The sequence below is a fragment of the Amblyraja radiata genome, chromosome 5, assembly GCF_010909765.2.
Source record: "Amblyraja radiata isolate CabotCenter1 chromosome 5, sAmbRad1.1.pri, whole genome shotgun sequence".
Classification (NCBI taxonomy): domain Eukaryota; kingdom Metazoa; phylum Chordata; class Chondrichthyes; order Rajiformes; family Rajidae; genus Amblyraja; species Amblyraja radiata.
Window position 1 is genome coordinate 91,722,420 of NC_045960.1, and position 22,101 is coordinate 91,744,520.

At 43.9% G+C, this 22,101-nt stretch overlaps 1 protein-coding gene across 4 annotated transcripts in view; it reads left to right on the forward strand.

Moving 5' to 3' along the window:
- The window catches only part of sipa1l2 (signal induced proliferation associated 1 like 2), a 463,054-nt gene that overhangs the window by 200,868 nt on the left and 240,085 nt on the right, over window positions 1-22,101 (forward strand). For all 4 annotated transcript variants that reach the window (XM_033021738.1, XM_033021739.1, XM_033021741.1 and 1 more), the window contains exon 5: window positions 6,895-7,083. In XM_033021738.1, the coding sequence (XP_032877629.1) occupies window positions 6,895-7,083 (189 nt within the window). The remainder of the gene's footprint in view (window positions 1-6,894; window positions 7,084-22,101) is intronic.

Below are 22,101 nucleotides of genomic sequence, written 5' to 3' on the forward strand. Positions count from 1 at the left end.
TCTTGAATGGCCTCCTGATCCACGGTGCTGCAGCCAGGTTGCTCATCCCTCCCACAGCCCCTGATCCCGTCCTTACATTGAGTAAGAGCCTCGGTCATGCTCGTCAGGGACAAGGGCTGTGGCTCCTGCCGCATCTCCTCCTGGTTCCCCCTACCTGCCTCGCTTATGGCCACACCTTCCTTTCCTTGCTCACTGCCTACTGAATTAGTTAAACTGGTCGGTGTGACCATCCCCTGGCACAAAACATCCAGGTAATACTCCCCCTCCCTGATGTACCGCAGCGTATGAAGTTGGGTCTCCAGCTCATCAATGCGGAGCTGGAGTTCCTCTAGCCTCAAACACTTACTGCAGCTGTAGGGATCTTCTACATCAATGGTGTCGACAAATTCCCACATCTCGCAGTATTGGCACATCTCCTGACCGCCCATCTTATATAGGTAATTAACTGGTCCTGTTTAAGAATCCCCTACTGTATTGATACACCCCTTATTTATATAATCCTACCTCCTATAAATGGAAAAGTACTCACCCCAGCCGTAAATTACCTACTGGTTTGGCTGTCTAGTGGTAATTCCGTCCGCTCTTCCTGTCTGGTCCACTGCTCCCTTGCAGTGCGAGGCAAACCTCTTTGCCTCTGTTAGTCTCTGTTAGTCTCTCGAGCCGCGGCTCCGTCCGTCCTCCCTCGGCGACAGCACCTGTGGCACCGCGGTCGTGACGTCCCTTCCGTTCCTGCAGAGCCTTCCTGTCCTGGGCGGAGTCTGCAGCTAACTGTGTGCTCACGTCCGTTAAATCAAACGAACCTTGCTACTGCACACCCCAGGCGAATGGTGAGAAAGGCCTCAATCAGGAAGTGGTGTGCCTCAATCAGTCTCTGCAAGTGGTGTGCCTCAATCAGTCTCTGCAAGTGGTGTGCCTCAATCAGTCTCTGCAAGTGGTGTGCCTCAATCAGTCTCTGCAATGTATGACATAGTCCACAGTTCTAGCTCTGCAATGAAGTCCATCATAATGAACGTGTTACTACCAGAAATCACAGACTAATTTAATGAGAATAACAGGGAGAAAATTAACTGTAAAAGCGTGTTCTGTTTTAGTTTAGTTTATTATTGTCATGTGTACTGAGGTACAGTGAAAAGCTTGTGTTGCATGCTATCCAGTCAAAGAAAAGACGAAACATGATTACAATCAAGTCACCCACAGTACAGATAGAAGATAAAAGCCACAACATGCAGGTAAGATGAAATCCGATTAAAGATAGTTCAAAGATTTCTAATGAGGTAGAATGGAGGTCAGGAGGTCACACTTTAGCTGGTGAGAGGATGGTTCAGTTCCCTGATAACAGCTGAGAAGAAACTATCCATGAATCTAGAGGTATGCGTTTTCAAGTTTCGGATGAGAGAGGGGAGAAGAAGGAGTGACCAGGGGTGAGACTGGTCCTTGGTTATGCTGGTGACCTTGCCGAGGCAGCGTAAAGTGTAGATGGAATCTGTGGAAGGGAGGTTGGTTTGTGTGATGTCTGGCTACGTCATCAACTCTCTCCAATTTCTTGCGGTCTTGGATGGAGCAGTTCCCAAAGCATGCTGTGATGCATCCCAATAAAATGCTTCCAATGGAGCATCCATTGTTTGGAACATGCCAATCCTCCTCAGCCTTCTAAGGAAGTAGAGGCGGAGGTGTGTTATCTTGGCGTTAGATTTGAAGTAGCTGGTCCAGGACTAATTGCTGGTGAAATTTATTCGTAAGAATTTAAAACCTTCGACCAATTCTACTTATGCACAATCAATGTACACCAGGGTGTATATACTGCTTTACTTCCTGAAGTCGATCACAATCTCCTTTGTCTTGCTAACATTGAAGGAGAGGTGTTGTCTTGGCACCAGGTTACGAGTCTGCCTATCTTCATTTTACAGCCAGTTATAGTTTTCAGGCCTTAACATAATCGACAGGTGTACGAATGTTAATACTGGGACTCGAGTTTGTCCCGGTACTGTCTCCTGGTATTCCTGATGGCTTTGCAATATTCATAGCAAGATTTCATGTACCGCTCAGAATAATTTGACTTTCACAGCAGTGGTCTTGGTCTTTACCTGGGAATGCACTTCACAGTTCATCCATTGTTTCCGATTGGAAAACACTCAGATTGACGTCTTCGGCAAACATTCCTCTATGCACTTACTGATGAAGTCAGTCATGGCGGTGGCATACTCATTCAGGTTAGCCGCAGGTCTGTGACATGAGAAGCCATCGGGTTGGATGGCACAATTAAGTATATCACTGGTGAGCCCCTCTGGCAAGGTTCTCTGCAAAGGAACACCATTACATCTCATTGGGGGCTGGTATGGAGGAGGACGACCCACAGGTGTCTGAAAATTGAGTTCTAACTACAAACCCGTGACCTACAAAACATAGTGAGTGGAAGGAGCAGAGGTGATCTAATAACAAACCACTTATCGCACCTCATGAATTCTTCAGCACTGCCGAGACATCTGCAGCCTAAAAACCATAAAGGTCAGTCCTGCAAGAGCCAAAAGCAGATGAGAGCTGATTGGGGATAGTGATGCAGTTAATGCCCAGACGAGGTAGCACTTGGAAGATCTGTTCAATGGTCCTAATAGTTCCATTCATAAGTATGAGGTTTTGCCAATTAAATTCCTTGTATTTCATCCACGTGTGATGTAGAGTTGTTTTTTGATTCTTTTTTGGTCTAGAAATTCTGTGGAATTATGCTGCACAACTTTACAATGGTTTACAAATAAGTAAAATCGGGACTTACCAAGTAACTTCTTAAAATTTGCCGTTTGATCCTCCTGTACAAAGCACCTCCAGTCTGACCTGTTTGTTGCGTATGATTATTGTTCTCATTTTCAGTTGCTGCCTTTAGCTTCTCTCTTTTAATGATAGCTGTGCTATTAAAGATTGAACTCTCTTCTAAAAAGCATTCTTAATTTCTTAAAATGGTGATTTAAATGGGAAAACTGGAATAATGCCAAAGCCTATAAAGCACAAACCCAAAGACTGAAACATATTTGCAGAATAAAATGGGGATAACTCTTGTAGATTTATAATGAAGAGGGGGTCAATTGGTGTCTGAAGCTGTCAGAATCTGTCTGAATCAAACTCCAAAGAAAGTGAATCATAAAGAAAAAAAATAGATGTAACAGACAATAGGTGGAGGAGTAGGTCATTCGGCCCTTTGAGCCAGCACCGCCATTCACTGTGATCATGGCTGACCATCCACAATCAGTAGCCCCGTTCCTGCCTTCTCCCCATATCCCCTGACTCCGCTATCTTTAAGAGCTCTATCTAGCTCTCTCTTGAAAGTATCCAGAGAATGTCTTTACTTGGAGCACTTACTTGGAATACTTAACCACAAGCAATAATTTTAACAAACACCACTTAAAGGTAATATTTGGAAACACAGGTTCCAGGATATGGGCGAAATGACAGGAATTTTCCACCAGATAAATTTATCTTGGATATTGTCCTGGATATTGTGATTTGTCTGTGATTGCTTTTGCACAGAGATCAAAGCTGGAGATTAATCTAGGTTTACCCCACAGAAACCTGGGCAGTAGGATTTGTAGAAAATTACCCCAAGTCTCAGTGAGGCTCAAACGAAATTCTGTTTCCACAGCCATACAAACAAAGACAATTCCTAGACATACACACAATTTAGTTCACACAAACATCCATCACAGTGGACCCACTGTGATGGAAGGCAAAGTCTTTTCTCTCCCCTGTTCTCCATGTCTCTCCCGATGTCGAAGCCCCAGGCGGGCGATGATAAGTCCCACGGCCATTTTAGGCCGTGCCGGGCGATTTACGGCCCCGCTCCCGGTCTAGAAGTCTCGACGTTGGAGCCCCCCGGCGGGCGCTGGAATGTCCCACGGCCATGAAGCCGTGCCGGGCGATGTATGACCCCGCTCCAGGTCGTTCCAACCCCGCGACACGGGCTGGAGAAATCGCGTTGCGGGAGCTCCGGGAAGCGGTCTCTCTCTCCCCCCGGACCCGCGAGCTCCCGATGTCCCAGTCCACCGGACCTGCGGCTGCGTTGCTGGAGCCTCCGAGCCCCAGGAGTCGAGTCGCAGCAGCGAGTCACCACCGCTCCCCACGCTCCGAGGCCGGCCAGCCCCACGATGGTGAGTAGTCCGCAGCTCCGCAGTCTCCCGAGCCCCCGGGTCGTTCAGGTTGGAGGCCGCTCCACGGTGCTAGGCCCCAACGACAACGGAGACCCGACAGGGAAAAGGTCGGGTCTCCCAGACAGGGAAGAGATTTTAAATAGTTTCCCCCTGCCCCCAACATATACACATTTAAAAGCAGTATTAAAAAACACCAAACACTACATTTAACTAGACAAAAAATAAAAAAAAGACAGACAGGCTGTAGGGGCCGCTGCAACGGGTGAGTCGCGCCGCCAAGGAGCTGTCCCACTGCGGCGACCTAATCTGCGAGTTTAGACGAGTTTGCCATCGACTCAAACTCGCAGCATGGTCGACACGTGGTCCTAGGAGGTCCTATGATGTCGCTGGAACTCTCCTTCATGCTCGAGGGAAGTTCCCGAATACTCGTGGCCTCAGCTAGGTCGCAGAAACTTTTTCAGCGTGTTGAAAAATATTCCGCGAATAAAATTTGGTCAGCATGGTTCTTTTTAACTCGTAGTGCAGTGGAGTGGGGTCACTATTTAGTTACAGGCAGTCGAGGGCAGCCGTAGGCAATCTCCTTCGCTGACCGGGCATTTTGGATGGCTCATTGGAGTTTTCAGGTCCAAGGAAAACCGACCGGTAGGTAGAATGCCCGCTAAATTTTATTACACTTCTTAAAAGTGTCTCCACTCCTTCTCCCCCCCCCCTTCTGTCCCCTTCTCTCCCCTTCTCTCTCCCCCCTCCCCCCTCTCCGCCCTCTCTAAAGAACTTACCGTACACTGTGCAGCCGTCTTTTACCTTCCTCTTCATCGCGGGTCTGAAATAGGATCAAGGTGAAGGGGAAAAGATTTAATAGGAATCCGAGGGGCAACTTTTTCACACAAAGGTGGGTGTGTGGAACAAGCTGCCAGTGGAAATAGTTGATGTTGGGACTATCCCATCATTTAAGAAACAGCTAGACAGGTACATGGATAGGACAGGTTTGGAGGGATATGGATCAAACGCAGGCACGTGGGACTAGTGTAGCTGGGACATTGTTAGCCGGTGGGGGCAAGTTGGGCCAAAGGGCCTGTTTCCACACTCTGTCATTCTTTGACTCAATCCATATTCTCCAGAGATGCTGCCTGACCCGCTGAGTTACTCCAACGGTTGGCCGCGGTGTTTAAGGCTGGATCAGGTGGGAACACCAGGGAGGCGATGGCTTCTAGAGAATGGATCTGATTTTCAACTAAAGCAGGGTCGTGTGCTAACCCCGAGGCTCTGGTCGAGTTGCTAAAGAGTGTGTACAGTTGGCGTTACTTATAGTTGTGCGGCATAGGGACCCGCAGGGCGGTGAACTCTGCCTTCAGCTTGGCGGCAGTCCAGTGCTTGGGTGCCGGGGGTTGTATATTGGGCAGGAGCGGAGCGGCTGGGTGGGTGTAGGGGTGGCCGCCGTGTGAAGGGCAGCTCTCCTGCCCGCTCTCCGGTGTCCTGGAGCCGGCTCTCCGCTCTCTGCCTCCTTGTCGACTCTTCATGTTCGGGCTCCTCGGGTGAATCAGTCAAAAAGTGAACAACATAAGGAGTACAAACTAATTAATTGAGACCTCTGGACCTGACAAGCTACAATACAATAACTAGACGTGAGAGGGTGGGACATGCGAGACAATTTAAACCATGGTGACATGAGGCATCAGCGGAAATAATAAATGATTTCAATTGCCGCTGATGAGCTCATAGAACGGTGCGGGAGGTGACATTTCCAGCTCAGCAACCTGTCATCAATCGGTAAACGTGACATCGTCACATCACTCACCCTGACTCATTTCATCTGCTTTCTGTGGCCGGTTGTTAGTTGTGGTGGTGGCTAGGACTGTGGCCGTGTTCTACCCAAACCCAAACCCTAACCGCACACGATATTCCGCCGTCACCTCAGTGCTACCGAGGTAGAGGCACACCTCAAAAATCCCAGTGTGCAAAACCTACAAAGCGGTTTCCCTTAACACCAATTTTTTTTTACTCTGTGGGGAAAAAAAGGGGGGTGCGACTGCACCCATCGCCCCCCCCCCCCCCCCCCCCCCCCTTCAGACGGCCATGATTGGGTAGTGGAATTGGGACTTGGATTGCTTATCTTGAGAACCAGGCAGTAAGATTAGTGTAGGATTGCCCTAGCAGACACTGGGCAATGGAATTAGTTTGGGTTTGCTTTGACAAGGAGCATGGGATAAATATGGCATTGCTCTAGCAGAGAGCAGTACATTGATATGAATCCTTATGTGCTGTAAAAATGTAAGGAAGACAATGTGTAAATTAAAAGATAAACACTTGGAGGTTCCTATTTCAATCCTAGCAATACTATCCCAAAATGCTCTTACGTCATTTCAGCTTTGTTCTGACTTCAAAGAAAACATCTAACAAGAACAGGGTACACAAAAATCCTGGAGAAACTCAGCGGGCAGCATCTATGGAGCGAAGGAAATAGGCAACCTTTCGGGCCGAAACCCTTCTAGTTCTTGCCAAAACTATTGTGACATGAGAAAACCCATATACTTTCATATATGAACAGACTATATAATCTTTATTACTACAAACAAAACTAATTTGTGGAAATAATAACATTTCCTGTTTGGCTAACTTTTAACTGTGGAAGTTTGGATCTGATGACAATGTAATATTGATATAAATATTAGGTTTGCTAATTAATTTGTATGGATTAGTTTTACAAATTAGAGTATATTTTGATATTTGTATTTACAGATTGATTTTCTTCTTAATTTAGCTTTCTACTTTGAGAGGAGCCGTTTTGGAAGATGCTGTAGCATCCACTGCTCGACATGGCACAGCTCGAGGTTTGCCTATAAAGGAGGTGCTGGAGTATGTGATACCTGAATTAAACATCCAGTGCCTGAGAGTGGCTTCAACTTCTCCCAAAGTAATGGAACAGCTGTTGAAACTTGATGAGCAAGGGGTAAGTTTTTTTTTGCATAATATACCTACATAGAGTATGTGCAATATTTGATTAACTTAAATATCATTATGAATAAAGGAATAAATATCCCCATGAAAGCAAAAAAAATGAACAGATTGAAAATCTATGACTGAGCAAACAGTAAGCAGATGGGGATGTTATCAATGTTCAATTAGATAACAATAAAACAGTTGGCATAGTGGAAAAGGGAATGACAGTAGTAAGCTTTTGAGTATGTTTATGACTCTAATTGTGTCAATTAACTGAGAATACAGTATTGAACATAAGGCTTTTGAAAAACACCAGAAACTTAAATAACTCCAAGGTGAAGACATTAAATCTGCTTGTAAAATACTTTCACTTGCATGGTGCTATTCAGTGGTATTGATTTGGGTTGGCACTAATTTCCCCACGTAAGTATGAGTAAACTTTTCCCATTGTTTAATGCATAATTATAAATGATAAGAACAGCTGTTATTACGCGTGTATTTTTGGAATGGAAATTGAAAATAACTTGCAGGAAAATTTTGCTAAAAGAATTATTAATGAATGGGGTAGCCCAGTACACATTTTCCAACCTCTTCAACCACCTCAGTTACTCTGGTCATCTCTTCTCCTCAAGCTAATCTCCCATCCTCTAGTCCCATATTTATCTTTTATCCCTCCCTCTTTCCACTTTCCCCTTCCATTTGTCCCTCCCCGCCAGCTTTATATTTCACTACTTTTCTTTTCTTGTCTCACAGCCTTTTGTCTCTTATTCACCTTGAGCCTTTGTCACTTCAGCTATCCACCAATCCACCCACATTGCCTATATTCATCCAACATTTGCTCGGCTTTGGTTCGCTCTTTTCCAGCTTTCCCCCCTTCACTATTCTGTCTGAAGATGGGTCCTGAACAGAAATATTGTCTGTCCATTCCCTCCATGGGTGTTACTAGACCCGTTAAGTTTTTTTTTGTAGCAGCAAATTTTCTTGTCCCATATTCTACATTAAAACATCATAAAACTGGATAGGCTGTCTGATGTCAATTTTAGTTGAGGATTCAGAAGCAACAAAAGTATGTCTAAATCAGGTGACTCTGATCATCACACACGTTTGTGATTAATCCCAAAATTGAAACCATGCCCAAAGACTAATCAAGAAACAGCCTAATGTAGTCATGCTCAGAGAATCTTCCTTCATATGTCATAAATCACTAATAAGACCTATGAGAGATGATGGGACATGAGTTGTGTGGGGGAGGTGGGAGATGGGAAAGGGCACAGTGAGGTGTCAGCATGGACAATCCAGCCAACTTGTCACTATCCTTTCTATCACTCATACTCAGGAGTCATACGCATTTAACTGTAATATGAACTGTGGCCAGAACAATGAAATTATTTCTTGCTGCAGCTTTGCAGGCATATTAAAGGCATATTAAACAACAATGCATGAAGTCATTTTTTAATCATCTGTTAACCAATACCCAGTTTGGCTTTTACCACTCCTGAATGTATTATATCTTTGCACCAAACATGGAAGAACAATCTATATTTGGAAAGTGGCATGTGAGTCCTTGTGCTTTCAGTGTGATACCAAAAAGTTCTTATACAACTGAAGTAATTGAATCAAAACTCCCCACAGGCTAAAGATGTACATGGAGCATGTGAAGGTGATTGTTTTTTCAAAAGGACATCGGTTCAGTAGCAATTTTGGTGGTCTGACCAACTTCAGCAAGTTTATCAATGACACTAACTTCAATGTAAGATTAGAGATGGGGATGTTTGTTGATGATGATACTATGTTCAGTTCCAGCATAACACCACAGATACTGAGTCAATCCATGCCTAAATATGTTGAGACCCAGGCAGAATTCATTATTTTGTTAATAATTACCAAGTAATTTTGTGCCACACCAAGTACTAAGCAATGGCCATCTATAATGCAAAATAATCCAAGATTGACATTAATGTCCCCAACTCCACCATCCTCAAAATCTGGGGATTGTCGATGATCTTGCACTCTTGAATTTTCTGTATTCTGTGGGTGTTGTGTTCTCCACATATCAAACTGACTGTAGTTCCTCCAGGATTCAAGGAATTGTTGTCATGTGAATCAAAACTAGATCTTTGAGGCACCCTGACTACAAATTTAAATATTCACTGTTTTCACCATTAACACTCTAAATTACAACATTCACAAATTGTAAATTGCCCTCGTGTATACGGAGTGGATGTGAAATTGGATAACATAGAACTAGTGTGATCATTGGTTGGTGTGAACACGGTGGGCTGAAGGGCTTGTTGTGTCTCTAAATTATTTTTTTTAATGCATTGCATCAATTCAGTAAGCCCCAGGAAATTTCTTCCAAATACACAACCTTTGCCGTTCAGCAGAACGAGGCCAGTAGGTATATGATTCTGCCTCCACTTGTAAATTTCCCTCTACATCTTACACCATCCTGACATGGAAACTGTTTGCAGTTCCTTCATTATGACTGGATTTAAATCTTAGCAAATGTGTGGGTGTATTTTGATAACAAGGACTACTGCACTTTTAGAAGGCTTTCACCTCCCAATTCTCAGATGGACGATGCTAAGTTGTAATTATATACTCATCTTGCCTGTGATGTTTACACCTGTGCATGTTTACAAGTAATCAATAGGTCTTTCTTGATGATCTAGTTAAGGAAATACTGTACTCGTTATCCATAACAAAATACTTTATATTTGTTAAAATCAGCATTTTCTGTTATAAGAATATGTTATGAATTACTCAACAAGTCTTGTTGCATTCACAGGAAGAAAAACAGAATTATTGTTTTATCGTTTCAATTAACGTTTCAAAGTAAATGCTGACATTGGCATAAAAAATTAAACTTATGAAAACAATAAGTGTTCAAAACACCTGGGCTGGCTTGAAATATGTTTTCATAGGTCATACCCAGCTAAAGCAAGAACGATTCATACTCAAAGATAATAAATATGTTTATATATGCTGATGGCAGGGAAGTTGGAGGATTTGCATTGAATGCACACAATCATTGTAGAGTTATTTGTATAGGAGCAACTGTTGTACTATTCAGGTCATCTGTAACATAACCTTCCCATAAACCCAACCATTGACAAGCCAACTGCTATTTCTTCAAATTCAAATGTTGGTGCTTGCTGCAATTCTGCTTTAGCAGAAGACAAAAGAGGCTGCAGGTGGATGTGTGTGGGAAGAGAATACCAGTGGTTGAAGTTACCTGAAATTGCAAAAGTCATACCATTTTTGTTGTAAGGTACAAGTGGAATATGAGATGTCTTTCTTCTAATTTGTATTTGGGCTTCGGTGGCTAAGGACTTCTTAAGGTGATGTGGGAATGAAAAAGAAAGTTAATATGACCGACAGCTGGAAGCTCAAGATTGCCATTGGAGACAGAGGATAGGTGCTCCACAAAATGTAAGTGATAGCACAGGTGGTACATCTTACAACCTGGTCTACTGCATTCGATGCAGAAACAATTTATGTTCCCTATTCCTCCTTTTCAGGTCAGTTTTGTCTGACAGGAATCCAAGAGTAATTACGAATGCTAGAACTGGGAAATATATTGTTTAAATGCATTTAACAATTTGATTATTCCAGCTTTCACAAGAAAAATGGTTGCCATAGTGAAATTCATGAGAGAATGAGCTATTGGAAGTGTCTGACGGCAATGGAAATTGGATTGCAAGGACAATCCACAGATTTGTGAAAGAAATGGATCTGTCAAATCGAATAATAAACTTTAGTTTAAGACGACTTCTCTTTAAAGGCCTTGTTTCCTTCACCTGAAATAATATAACTACTTTCTTTACAGAGAAAAACAAAAGCAATCATAAAAGGTGTTGATGCAGCACATTTCAATGATTACATTTTAGCCAGTTTGATTTTCCAGCCACTCAAATGGAACAGTTGATTAGCACTTGTCCTCTATTTGAAATTTGATAATTGGTGGTTATTGTTAGACTGAGAAAAAAAACAATTTTAGTTAGGATTTCTTTTACCATTTGTCCTTTTTTACAAGAAAAAAGTGCAAGCGGATTGCTTCCATCTTGAATTAGAGATATCTGGTGCTCAGAACTCATGGGTATACAAGTGAGATCTGGAAATCCTAGTCCTATCAGTTGAATGACATTAGGTGAATACTCACATCATGTCGGCAGATATTCGTTTGACCCAAAAATGATATGTGATGAGGATGGCAAGGTAGCTTTATATTGATTCTTGTCAACCTTCTGTTCAGTGGGAATAATTGTGACTGCCATATTCTCTAAGAGTAACTACGGAATCTATCAGGTTCCCAGTGACCTTTTTGGGCTGACCCTTCATAGCAGGCACTTTAGTTGAATTACGTTAGAGAGGTGCCGAGCTTTCTTTCATCTCCCAAGAGTGGGCATTTAGTCCAGCACATTCTACCTTTCTTGTTTAAGGAACCCTATATCTCTGATACAGAAAAACAAGAAATCCAATAAGGAACTGCAAGAAACTACTTTTACCTGGTGAGAATGTGGATGTTCAGGCGTCAGCCCGCGAGTGGTTGAAGTCATTAGGGCAGATTAATTCAGGCTGAACAAATATGTGAGGGAGAAGGATGTAATGTAACATCGATTAGATTTAGATGGGAGAAAGATGGAAGGTGGGTAGCTTAAACACTGGCATGGACCCCTGAATTTTAGGATATTTGAATCTATAATTGGAAGCATCTTTTTTGGAAATTCATGACAATCAAGCATTTATTGTCAAGTAGTGATTTGACAATAAATGTCAAATAGTGTTGGCATAGATATTTATCTCTTTCAGGATAATATGTTTAAACTGAATTATTTTAAATAATTTCTATATTCTTGCAAAAATTCAATTATCCTGAATGACTTTGCTTGACTGGAATTTTGGTGTCCTAGACGCTACTTTTCAATTTGAGAGGTAGCTTGACAGTAATAAGATGTTGCCATGATTGAAAATTCACATATTTATCCTGTGTCAAGCAAACAAATAGCTCTGGAGAAAGATCAACGCTTTTGTGAAATGTGTCAAAAACTATTTTTGTAAACTTTTGGTAATTGAGCTGCTGTCCTAGAATGCAAATGTTGGTGCTTTTTATCTGAGTTGATCCAATCTTCACTGCAAATTACAATAGTGCACCATTACAGAAACTTAAGTCTACTTTGTTTTGCAGAGCAGGGAGGAAAAAATAGTTTGTAATTCATTCACAATTTAAATATTAAATAGCACAATGGTTCGGGAAAGGTTATGCTGAAGTGGCAAAATGCAGAGTTGTTGTCTCATGGATAGAATTTGATGTTGCTATGACAACAGCATTATACACGGCCAATGACTGATGAACCTGTCTCTGGGAATGAATAAGGCATTGAGAATTGCACTGTAGGACCTGTCCCACTTTGTGATTTTTTTCGGCAACTGCCGGCGTCATTAACTGACGCCGAAAAACCGTCAAGTTGTACGACAAGCTACGACACAGTTGACGTCAAACTGCGACAATTTACATCACAATTTTTCGGGACCTGGGACGACCACAACAGCGACAACATACGACAACCTGCGACAGCACAGACGCCAAATAAACGACAACCGAGGTCAACATACGTCCACCCTCGACATGATACGGCAAGATACGACAAGCTATGACACTGTCTGCAACATCTGAAGACAACAGAAGACAAGGAACGTCATATTGATCCATATCTTGACGCAGGCACTGTCGCCGGTTGACGTATGATGACGTAAGTTGTTGCAAAAGGAATTCGCCGAGGTCATGACCGTGCGACATCGTACGTCTCCTGGCGACAACCTACGACAGGAAACGACAGGCAACTTCAGGCAATGTCAAGCCCACTGTCGCTGCAAGGTTTTGAACATTTCAAAATCCCGCGGCGACAAGAAAAAAGCGACAACACTTGCAGAGACAGCGCACGACAACACAGGCGTCAGCCCGCGACCATGAGGCGACAGCCTATTTTGCGGCTGTCACCGAAAAAAGTCGCCAAGTGGGACAGAGGCTTGTGTTTCAAAAAAGGGTGTGCCACTTCTGCTGCCAATTAGAGGATCAGTACAGACTTAATGGTGCCGTTAAACTTCAGTGGTTGAGTAGAAAACCACTAGCACCTCATGCCTGCAATCTACTCAAAAGGCTGACCATTATTCAACAGAGCATTAACAAAATATGAATGGTTCAATGTCTAATAAATAATTCACAGCTGTCCATGCATTATGAGTATAGAGTTTATCTGACTTGCCTAATCCCTATCCTGTTCATTTGTTGAATTGCTGTACTCATACTGATTCAATTCAACAAAATATATAACTCACAGGAGTAGTTCACCAAAAAGCGAACATGTTTACATAGTAAATGGAAAATAAGCTGGATAAATTATTATAATTTAAATTCAGTTCACATAATAAGAATAGATGGCATTGGCATTTATGTTATGCATTTGTATCATAATCAAAATGTGATTTTAAAAATAATTGAAAATTATTTATTTATCATTTTAATTAAATCTGTATTTAGAAATATAGTAGTTTTGAAAATCATCCATATAGAGCAAATGCAAAGGAACATCAGAAGAGCTGTAAGATTTGGTACAAGAGTTTGCTGCAAATCACAGATTACTCAAAGTGTGAATATTGTTTTGATATCATTTCGATTAGCTGTTTCATGATCAACTTTGAGTCAGTTTCTCAGCTTTGCACAGTCTCTTTTGGTCTGGATTCTAAGTTGATGCATATCAATACCTCCATTCTCATTCAAGAGGATCAGCTGATGAACCGTTTCATCTGTTCCCTGTTAAAGCAAAATTGCCAATCTAGTTAAGTGAAGTTGGTTGAAGATTGTGTGCATACCTAGTAGAACGTAATTTCAGAAACCTTTAAAACAAAGCATTTTTTTGTTTTGTTGGTCATTTAAGTTTAAATACTTAACATTAGGGATGATGACCAACAAAGCTGAAGATCTTTATTGGATGTCTTGCCTTGCTACAGTTGTGCTACTTAATTGAAAACTTGACAAACAGTCCAAATTTTCTTTACTTGAAAGTGCCTGAAAACTCCATTGTTGAATACAAGGAGCTGGCTGACATGATTGTTGCGCTGCTGTGCATTGTTGTGTAACAGAATTGAGTAAATCTGGGGCGTTTTTGGGTTATTGAGTTGGTGGGAAGGGAGGGTACCGCGGCGGTGGCCGGGGCGTGTGGTGGTGGACTGTAGGGGGAGCTGGTGGATGGAAGCCCCGGGTGCATCGACCGGATGGTCGGGTAGCTGATGAGGAGGAGCTCGCTGGTGCAGACCAGCGGCATCGGGGCCTAGTTTTAAGGTGAAACGACACAGAATGCTGGAGTCTCAGCAGATTGAATCAGTCTGCAGAAGGGACCCGGCATCACCTCTCCATGTTGTCCAGAGATGCAGCCTGAGTTACTCCAGCACTTTGTGTCCTTTTGTGTATTAACCAGCATCTACAGTTCTTTGTTTTAATGACATACAATGATAAAACTGGGAAAAAATGGCGGCGGCGGGAAATTCAAATTAACAACGGTCCCTTACCGCGAATCGGCTTCAACTGCTTCAATTGCTGACTGCGGTATATTTCCATCCCGTACGAGGTCTTGACCTACCACCTGACGTGGGACCACTGGAGGGTCGCTCCGGTTGCGGTGGTCTGTGGTGTTTTTTTGGCCGTTTTCGGCCGTGGAACGATCGTCCCCCTGCGGCCTATATTGCTAGCTGCTAGCTGCTAGCCGCCAAAACCGCTAGAATCCCTGCACGCTGCCGGAGAGGACGCTGGCGTTGACTGTTCGCCGCTTCTCCGCCCGCTGTCCCCCCCCCCCCCCCCCCCCCCTGTCTGTTACCTACCTGTTACCTATTACCTACCTGCCTGTCTGTTCCCTGTCTGTACCTGTGCCTGTGCACCATCGACGCTGGACACCTCTGTGCCTGTGCACCATCGACGCTGGACACCTCTGTGCCTGTGCACCATCGACGCTGGACACCTCTGTGCCTGTGCACCATCGACGCTGGACACCTCTGTGCCTGTGCACCATCGACGCTGGACACCTCCTGTGCCTGTGCACCATCAACGCTGGACACCTCCCTGCACCAGTGAGGGAGCTGGACAACCTCTCTGCACCTGCACTGCTGGACAACCTCTCTGCACCTGCACTGCTGGATACTCTCTGCACCCTCATCGCTGGACTACCTCTACACCTGCTCTGCTGGACAACCTATCTGCTCCCTCAATGCTGGACACCTCGCTGCATCAGCACTGCTGGTCAACCTCTTTGCTCCCTAACTGATCGACACCTCGCTGCACCCGCTCTGCTGGACAACCTCTCTGCTCCCTCACCGCTGGATACTCTCTCCACCTGCACCGTTGGACACCTCTCTGCACCCTCTTCATCATGCTCAAATATTCAACTCTACAAATGACTGGTTTCTTCAACAACTACATCCCATCCTGCATCCAAGTCATTAAAACAGCTTAGACTTCTACGTCGACCCCGTTTCATCCACAGAGGCTCTCGGCTCAAGCTTGTTTACTTCAACCACTGACATTCCATTCCATCCATCTGCTCACTACCACGCTCTACCCCCCTCAACTGCGTCACCCCCATCCCAGCTGACCGCACGCACTGTCATCCGGGACAACCTCAGATCTCTCCAGCCTGCCTCCATCCCTCTCATAATGCCAACTTTGCCCTCCTCAACACCAGGTCGCTCAACAACAAAGTCCTTGCCCTCCATGAACTAATCCTTGACAACACTCTGGACTTCCTTCTGCTCACTGAGACCTGGCAACAACCCAATGTCTTCTTCTCCCTCAATCAAGCATCCCCACCTGGATTTAATTACATTTCCAAACCCCGCCCCTCCCACCATGGAGGTGGCCTCGCTGTTATTTTCAACCAGAATTTTCGGATCACTGAACTCACCCTCCCCCCAGTAGCATCATTTGAATTCCTCGCCTTCAAAGCCCTTTCCTTCATGACAGTCATCCTCATTTACCGGCCACCTAAACCAAACCCCTCCTTCCTATCTGACTTCACTGAATCCTCACACTTGCCTCATCCCTCTCCCCACGTCTGCTGCTACTTGGTGACTTAAATATTCACATGGACTCCCCCACCTGCAAGCTCGCATCTGAATTCGCCTTTTTACTTGACAACTTCTCTCTCACTCAGCACGTCACCTTTCCCACCCATGACAAAGGTCACATCCTTGACCTGGTCTGCTCCACAAATCAACCGGTACTCGACCTCCATCCATGCCTCTTCCCCCTCTCTGATCATAAGCTTATACGGTTCACCATCCCTTCTCCGACACCTCGCCCCCGCTTCCTCCGAGAAATCACCTTCCGTAATCTAAAATCCATTGATCCCCACCATCTCTCTGACCTGCTCTCCACCACTCTCCCCCTGGACTCAACCCATATCTCACCTGATGATCTCACAAACCATCTCAACTCCACCTTGTCTACCTCCCTTAACACTATGGCCCCCCTCAAAACAAGAACCGTAACTTTCAACACATCTTCACCCTGGTACACACCTGCACTTCGTAAACTGAAACAGACTGGTCGCCGACTTGAACGACTCACAAATAAATCATCTCTCACAGTCCACCTTGAAGCTTACAAACTCCACCTCACTGACTACAAAGATGCCCTCATTGCTGCAAAATCTGCCTACCTCTCCTCCATATTCACCGATCCCTGCCTAAACCACAGAACCCTCTTCTCCACAGTGGGCAACCTCCTCAAGCCTCGAGCCAACACTCTCCCTACCTCTACTCCGGATCTCTGCAACTCATTCCTCCACTTTTTCGCTGATAAAATCAGCACTATCTATCAATCTTTATCCCCTGTACCCGACTCCCCAGCATCTACTCCACCACCTACCAAGGCCCCTCCTTTCAACATCTCCACTGACCTCCTTACCCCTCCTCCACACTGCTTCCTCTCCCAGTTTGACCTGGTCACCCCTACTGAAATCTCCAAACTCATCAGCTCTTCCAAACCCACTACCTGCTCCCTCGACCCTCTCCCCACTCCCCTGCTGAAGTCCTGCCTCCCCGTTTTCTGCCCCTACCTCACTCATCTCTTCAACTCCTCATTGTCCCAAGGAATTGTCCCCTCCGCTTTCAAAACTGCTGCTGTCACACCAATCTTAAAGAAACCTGGTCTTGATCCCTCCTCTCTCATTAACTACCGCCCAATCTCAAACCTCCTCTTTCTTTCAAAAACCCTGGGGCGTATCGTTGCGTCGCAACTTCATTCCCACCTCCTTGCGTATAACCTACTTGAACCCCTCCAATCTGGCTATCGCCCCCTCCATAGCACAGAAACTGCTCTCCTCAAAGTCCTCAACGACCTCCTCACCTCTGCTGACACTGGTTCCCTCAACATCCTCATCCGCCTCGACCTGAGCGCAGCCTTCGATACAGTGAACCATAACATCCTGCTCACCAGACTCAAAGACCTCGGCATTGAAGGCTCTGCACTCAGCTGGCTCCGTTCCTACCTTTCCAACAGATCCCACTTCATCTCTCTCCACAACCACACCTCTGCTACAGCCACAGTCACTCAAGGCATTCCCCAAGGCTCCGTACTCGGCCCCCCTCCTCTTCATCATCTACATCCTCCCCCTTGGTCAGATACTCCGCCACTTCAACCTGGACTTCCACTGTTACGCCGATGACACCCAGATCTACCTCAGCACCAAATCCCCCCACACCCCCCCCCCCCCCCCTCTCCCATATCAACAATTGTTTGTCAGCTATAAAAACCTGGATGCAACATAATTTCCTCAAACTCAACAGCGATAAGACAGAATTCCTCCTCATAGGCTCCAAAGCCACACTCAGCAAAATCAATAACCCCACTCTCACCATCGACGGCACCACTGTCTCCCCATCTCCCCAGGCCCGCAACCTTGGCGTGATCTTTGATTCCACCCTCTCCCTTGAGCCTCACATCCGCCATGTCATTAAAACCTCCTTCTTTCATCTCCGCAACATCGCCAAACTCAGACCCTCTCTCACACCTCCCGCTGCTGAAAGACTCATCCATGCCTTCATCTCCTCCCGACTGGACTATTGCAACTCACTTCTCCTTGGCATCAGCTCCACCTACATCAACCGACTCCAACTGGTCCAGAACGCAGCCGCCCGACTCATCACCCACACCAAATCCTGGCATCACATCACTCCAGTCCTCAAACAACTTCACTGGCTTCCCATCTCCCACCGGATCACCTACAAAATCCTTATCCTCACCTACAAAGCCCTCCACCATCTGGCCCCCCCATATCTCACTGACCTCCTCTCCCCCTACCAACCCTCACGGTCCCTCAGATCCACATCAGCCGGTCTCCTCTCCATCCACAAGTCCAACCTCCGCAGTTTTGGGGACAGAGCCCTCTCCAGGGCAGCTCCCAGGCTCTGGAACTCCCTCCCCCAACTGATCCGCAATTCCGTATCCCTCACCATCTTCCAGTCCCGCCTCAAGACCCATCTCTTCACCTCTGCCTATCCTTAGCCCCACGTCCCCCTCCCTTTTCATCTGTGCATTAATTGCCTCATATTGTGTTTTGAATTGAATTCTGTCTTTACTTTGTGTACTAGTCATGTCTCTACTATTTATTTCATTCCCCTTACATGTTTTTCCTCTACCTGCTAAATTTTTGTAAGGTGTCCTTGAGACTCTTGAAAGGCGCCCATAAATAAAATTTATTATTATTATTATTATTATTATTATAATACATTACTCTGCTATATGATGAAAGAATGGGTCGACCGGGCTCATATTCACTGGAATTAGGAAGGATGAAAGGGGAATAGAAACATATAAAATTCTTAAGGGATTGGACAGGCTAGATGCAGGAAAAATGTTCCCGATGTTGGGGGAGTCCAGAACTTGGGGTCACAGTTTAAGAATAAGGGGTTGAGGACTTATATTGGACTGAGATGAGGAAAAACTCTTTCAACCAGATAGTTGTGAATCTGTGGAATTCTCTGCCATGGAAGGCAGTGGAGGCCAATTCACTGGATGTTTTCAAGAGAGAGTTACAGTGCCCTCTGTAATGTTTGGGACAAAGACCCATCATTTATTTATTTGCCCCTGTACTCCACAATTTGAGTTTTGTAATAGAAAAAATCACATGTGGTTAAAGTGCACATTGTCAGATTGGGGTCACCTAAAGGGTATTTTTATACATTTTGGTTTCACCATGTAGAAATTACAGCTGCTAATCACATAGAGCTTACTAATCACAAAGGGATTGGCAGGCCAAGGAAGGCCTCCACAGCTGATGAAAGAAGAATTCTCTCTATAATAAAGAAAAATCCCCAAACATCTGTCCAACAGATCAGAAACATTCTTCAGGTGTGGATTTGTCAATGACCACTGTCCACAGAAGACTTCATGAACAGAAATACAGAGGCTACACTGCAAGATGCAAACTACTGGTTAGCTGCAAAAATAGGATTGCCAGGCCGACCAGCCGATCCCCGCACACTAACACTATCCTGTACATACTAGGAACAATTTACAATTATATCAAACCAATTTCCCTCTTGGTTTTACACACCTCGATAAAATCGTCTTAGCCTCCTGCACTCCAATGAGTAAAGTCCTAGCTTGCCCAACCTCTCCTTATAGCTTAGGCCCTCGGGTCCTGGCATCATTCTTAAAAATCTTCTCTCCACTCTTTCCAGTTTAATGACATCCTATAGGAGGGTGACCAAAATTGAGCACAATACTCCAAATGCGGCCTCACGAACAGGTTGTACAACTATGACATAACGTCCCAACTTCTATACCCAATATAATTGTACCAAAATCCTTCTTTATCACACTCTCTACCTGTGACACCACTTACAGGGGACAGTGTACACATACTCCTTGATCCCTCTGCCCTATAACACTCCCCAGGGACCTACTATTCACTGCGAAGGTCCTGCCCTGTTTTGACTTCCCATAATGCAGCACCTCACACTCGCCTTCATTAAACTCCATTAGCCATTCTTCAGTTCACTTTTTCCCCCCTATAAATTTGCATCATGACTTCCTGATTCTTTGGCCAATGTCTTGGCCAATGAAGACGAGTATGCAGTATGCCTTCTTTACCACTCTATCTACTTGTGTTGCCACTTTCAGAGAGTTATGGACTTGGACCCCAAGATCTGTACATCTAAGATGTTGAGGGTCTTGTGATTAATTGTATATTTTCCTCTTGCATTCGACTGATAGTTGAAACAGATGTGCTGACTCAAACACACATGAATCTGTGCACACGATTTGTTTATGGAAATTTTTGCATTGTCATATAAATTAAATCAGTTAATACTGAGGGTGCCAGAACTGAAATGACCTTCCATGGTTTTATGTTCCAGAGTGATGTGAGCAATTGTCATAAATTGGTTGAACAATCCATTGAAGAATTAGACATTTGATTTTGTTTTCCCTCCTCCACACTTGAGTTGGATTCTGTGCCCATGTTGTGTGCCTATGGCTCCCTTAATGACACGCACGATAACAGAGACAGCTTGTCCATTTATTCCTTCATAATAATTGACCACTGGACAGCTTACTAAGTTCTCATTTTTTTGGTGATAGCCTGAAAACAATTGTCATTGTCTTTATTCATTACTTGCCTGATGTTTAATGGTCAGAATAGAGTTTCATGCATTTGGACATACAGTTTGCTGCAGATGAACTTACAAACTGATATGGTTTTGTCCTAAGGGCAGTTGCTTAGTGTTTGAATGATCAAAGGCTCAGACAGGCAATTGAAGCATATAAAGTGAGCATTGCTCAGACGACTGAAGTATTTAATCTGAAGACGAAGCTTTGTGAAATTTTAATGCAGATGTAACCCATTTTAGAACTTTGATGTGTTTCATGAAAACACTTTCTGTAAATGACTTATAAATATTCATTGCGTTTCAAACGTACTGATTTTGATTACTAAAGCCTGAACGTTTAAGTGTATGCAGTATTACAATTAAAGTACGTTCCCATTTGCTCCTACGTAATTTTATCCAATTCCAAGATTTAAGCAACATTTTCTACTTTGGCAATCCATTATTATACTGTGTGCAAATTTATTACTACATAATGCACAGTTTTAATTTGAACAGTTGTCAAAATGAAGGATTGGGTATAACTTCTGAGTAAGTTGGAATAAAAACTTGTAAAAGTAAATTTCAGTGAATTGTTTTTACTGTGAATTGTTTCAACTAATCAACACAAGTGATTGGCATGGAGATACAATGTTGATTGGGAAGGCTAATTGAGTGTTGATCTTTATTACAAGGGATACAGAGTATAAAAGACAGAAATATTTGAAGCGACTTTACTGAAGAGACAATAGTTGGAATACTGCATACAAATTTGGTCATATTTAGGAAATAATATATTGGCATTGATGACATTGTAGAGAAGGTTCACAGGGATGCAAGGACAGAGAGGTAAGTAGAATGGGCTGATACTAATTGGAATTTGGAAGTAAGTTGACTTTATTGACATAAGATTTGTGATGGCATTGATTGGGGGATGCAGCGAGAATATTATGCAGAAAAGTTATCTAGAACCAGGTGGTATAATTTTCAGAGCAAGGGATCACATATTAAAGACAAACATAAGAAGGAAATTCTCTGAATGCTCTTTGGATTCGATCTAATAGTGAAAGTGGAGTAATTAAATATAATCTAGGCAGAGATTCATAGATATTTATTTGAACTTCAAAAGAGTAGAGAGAAAATAGAATGGGGTGGGTGGGTGATTGTGGGAGAGCAGGGAAGTGGTGTGGAGGCCAGATTGGATCTGTTATGATCTTATTTAATGGTGAAACCAGCTCGAGGGGCCAAATGTCCTGTCCCTATTTTTTTTTTCTTATCCGATTTTGCCTGAGAGTAATCAACAATTTAAAAATCTCATTTAAAAAAAGGGACAGTGAGAACTTGATGGATTTTGCATTCATCAGAGATGTCTGCTCTTAGACACAAA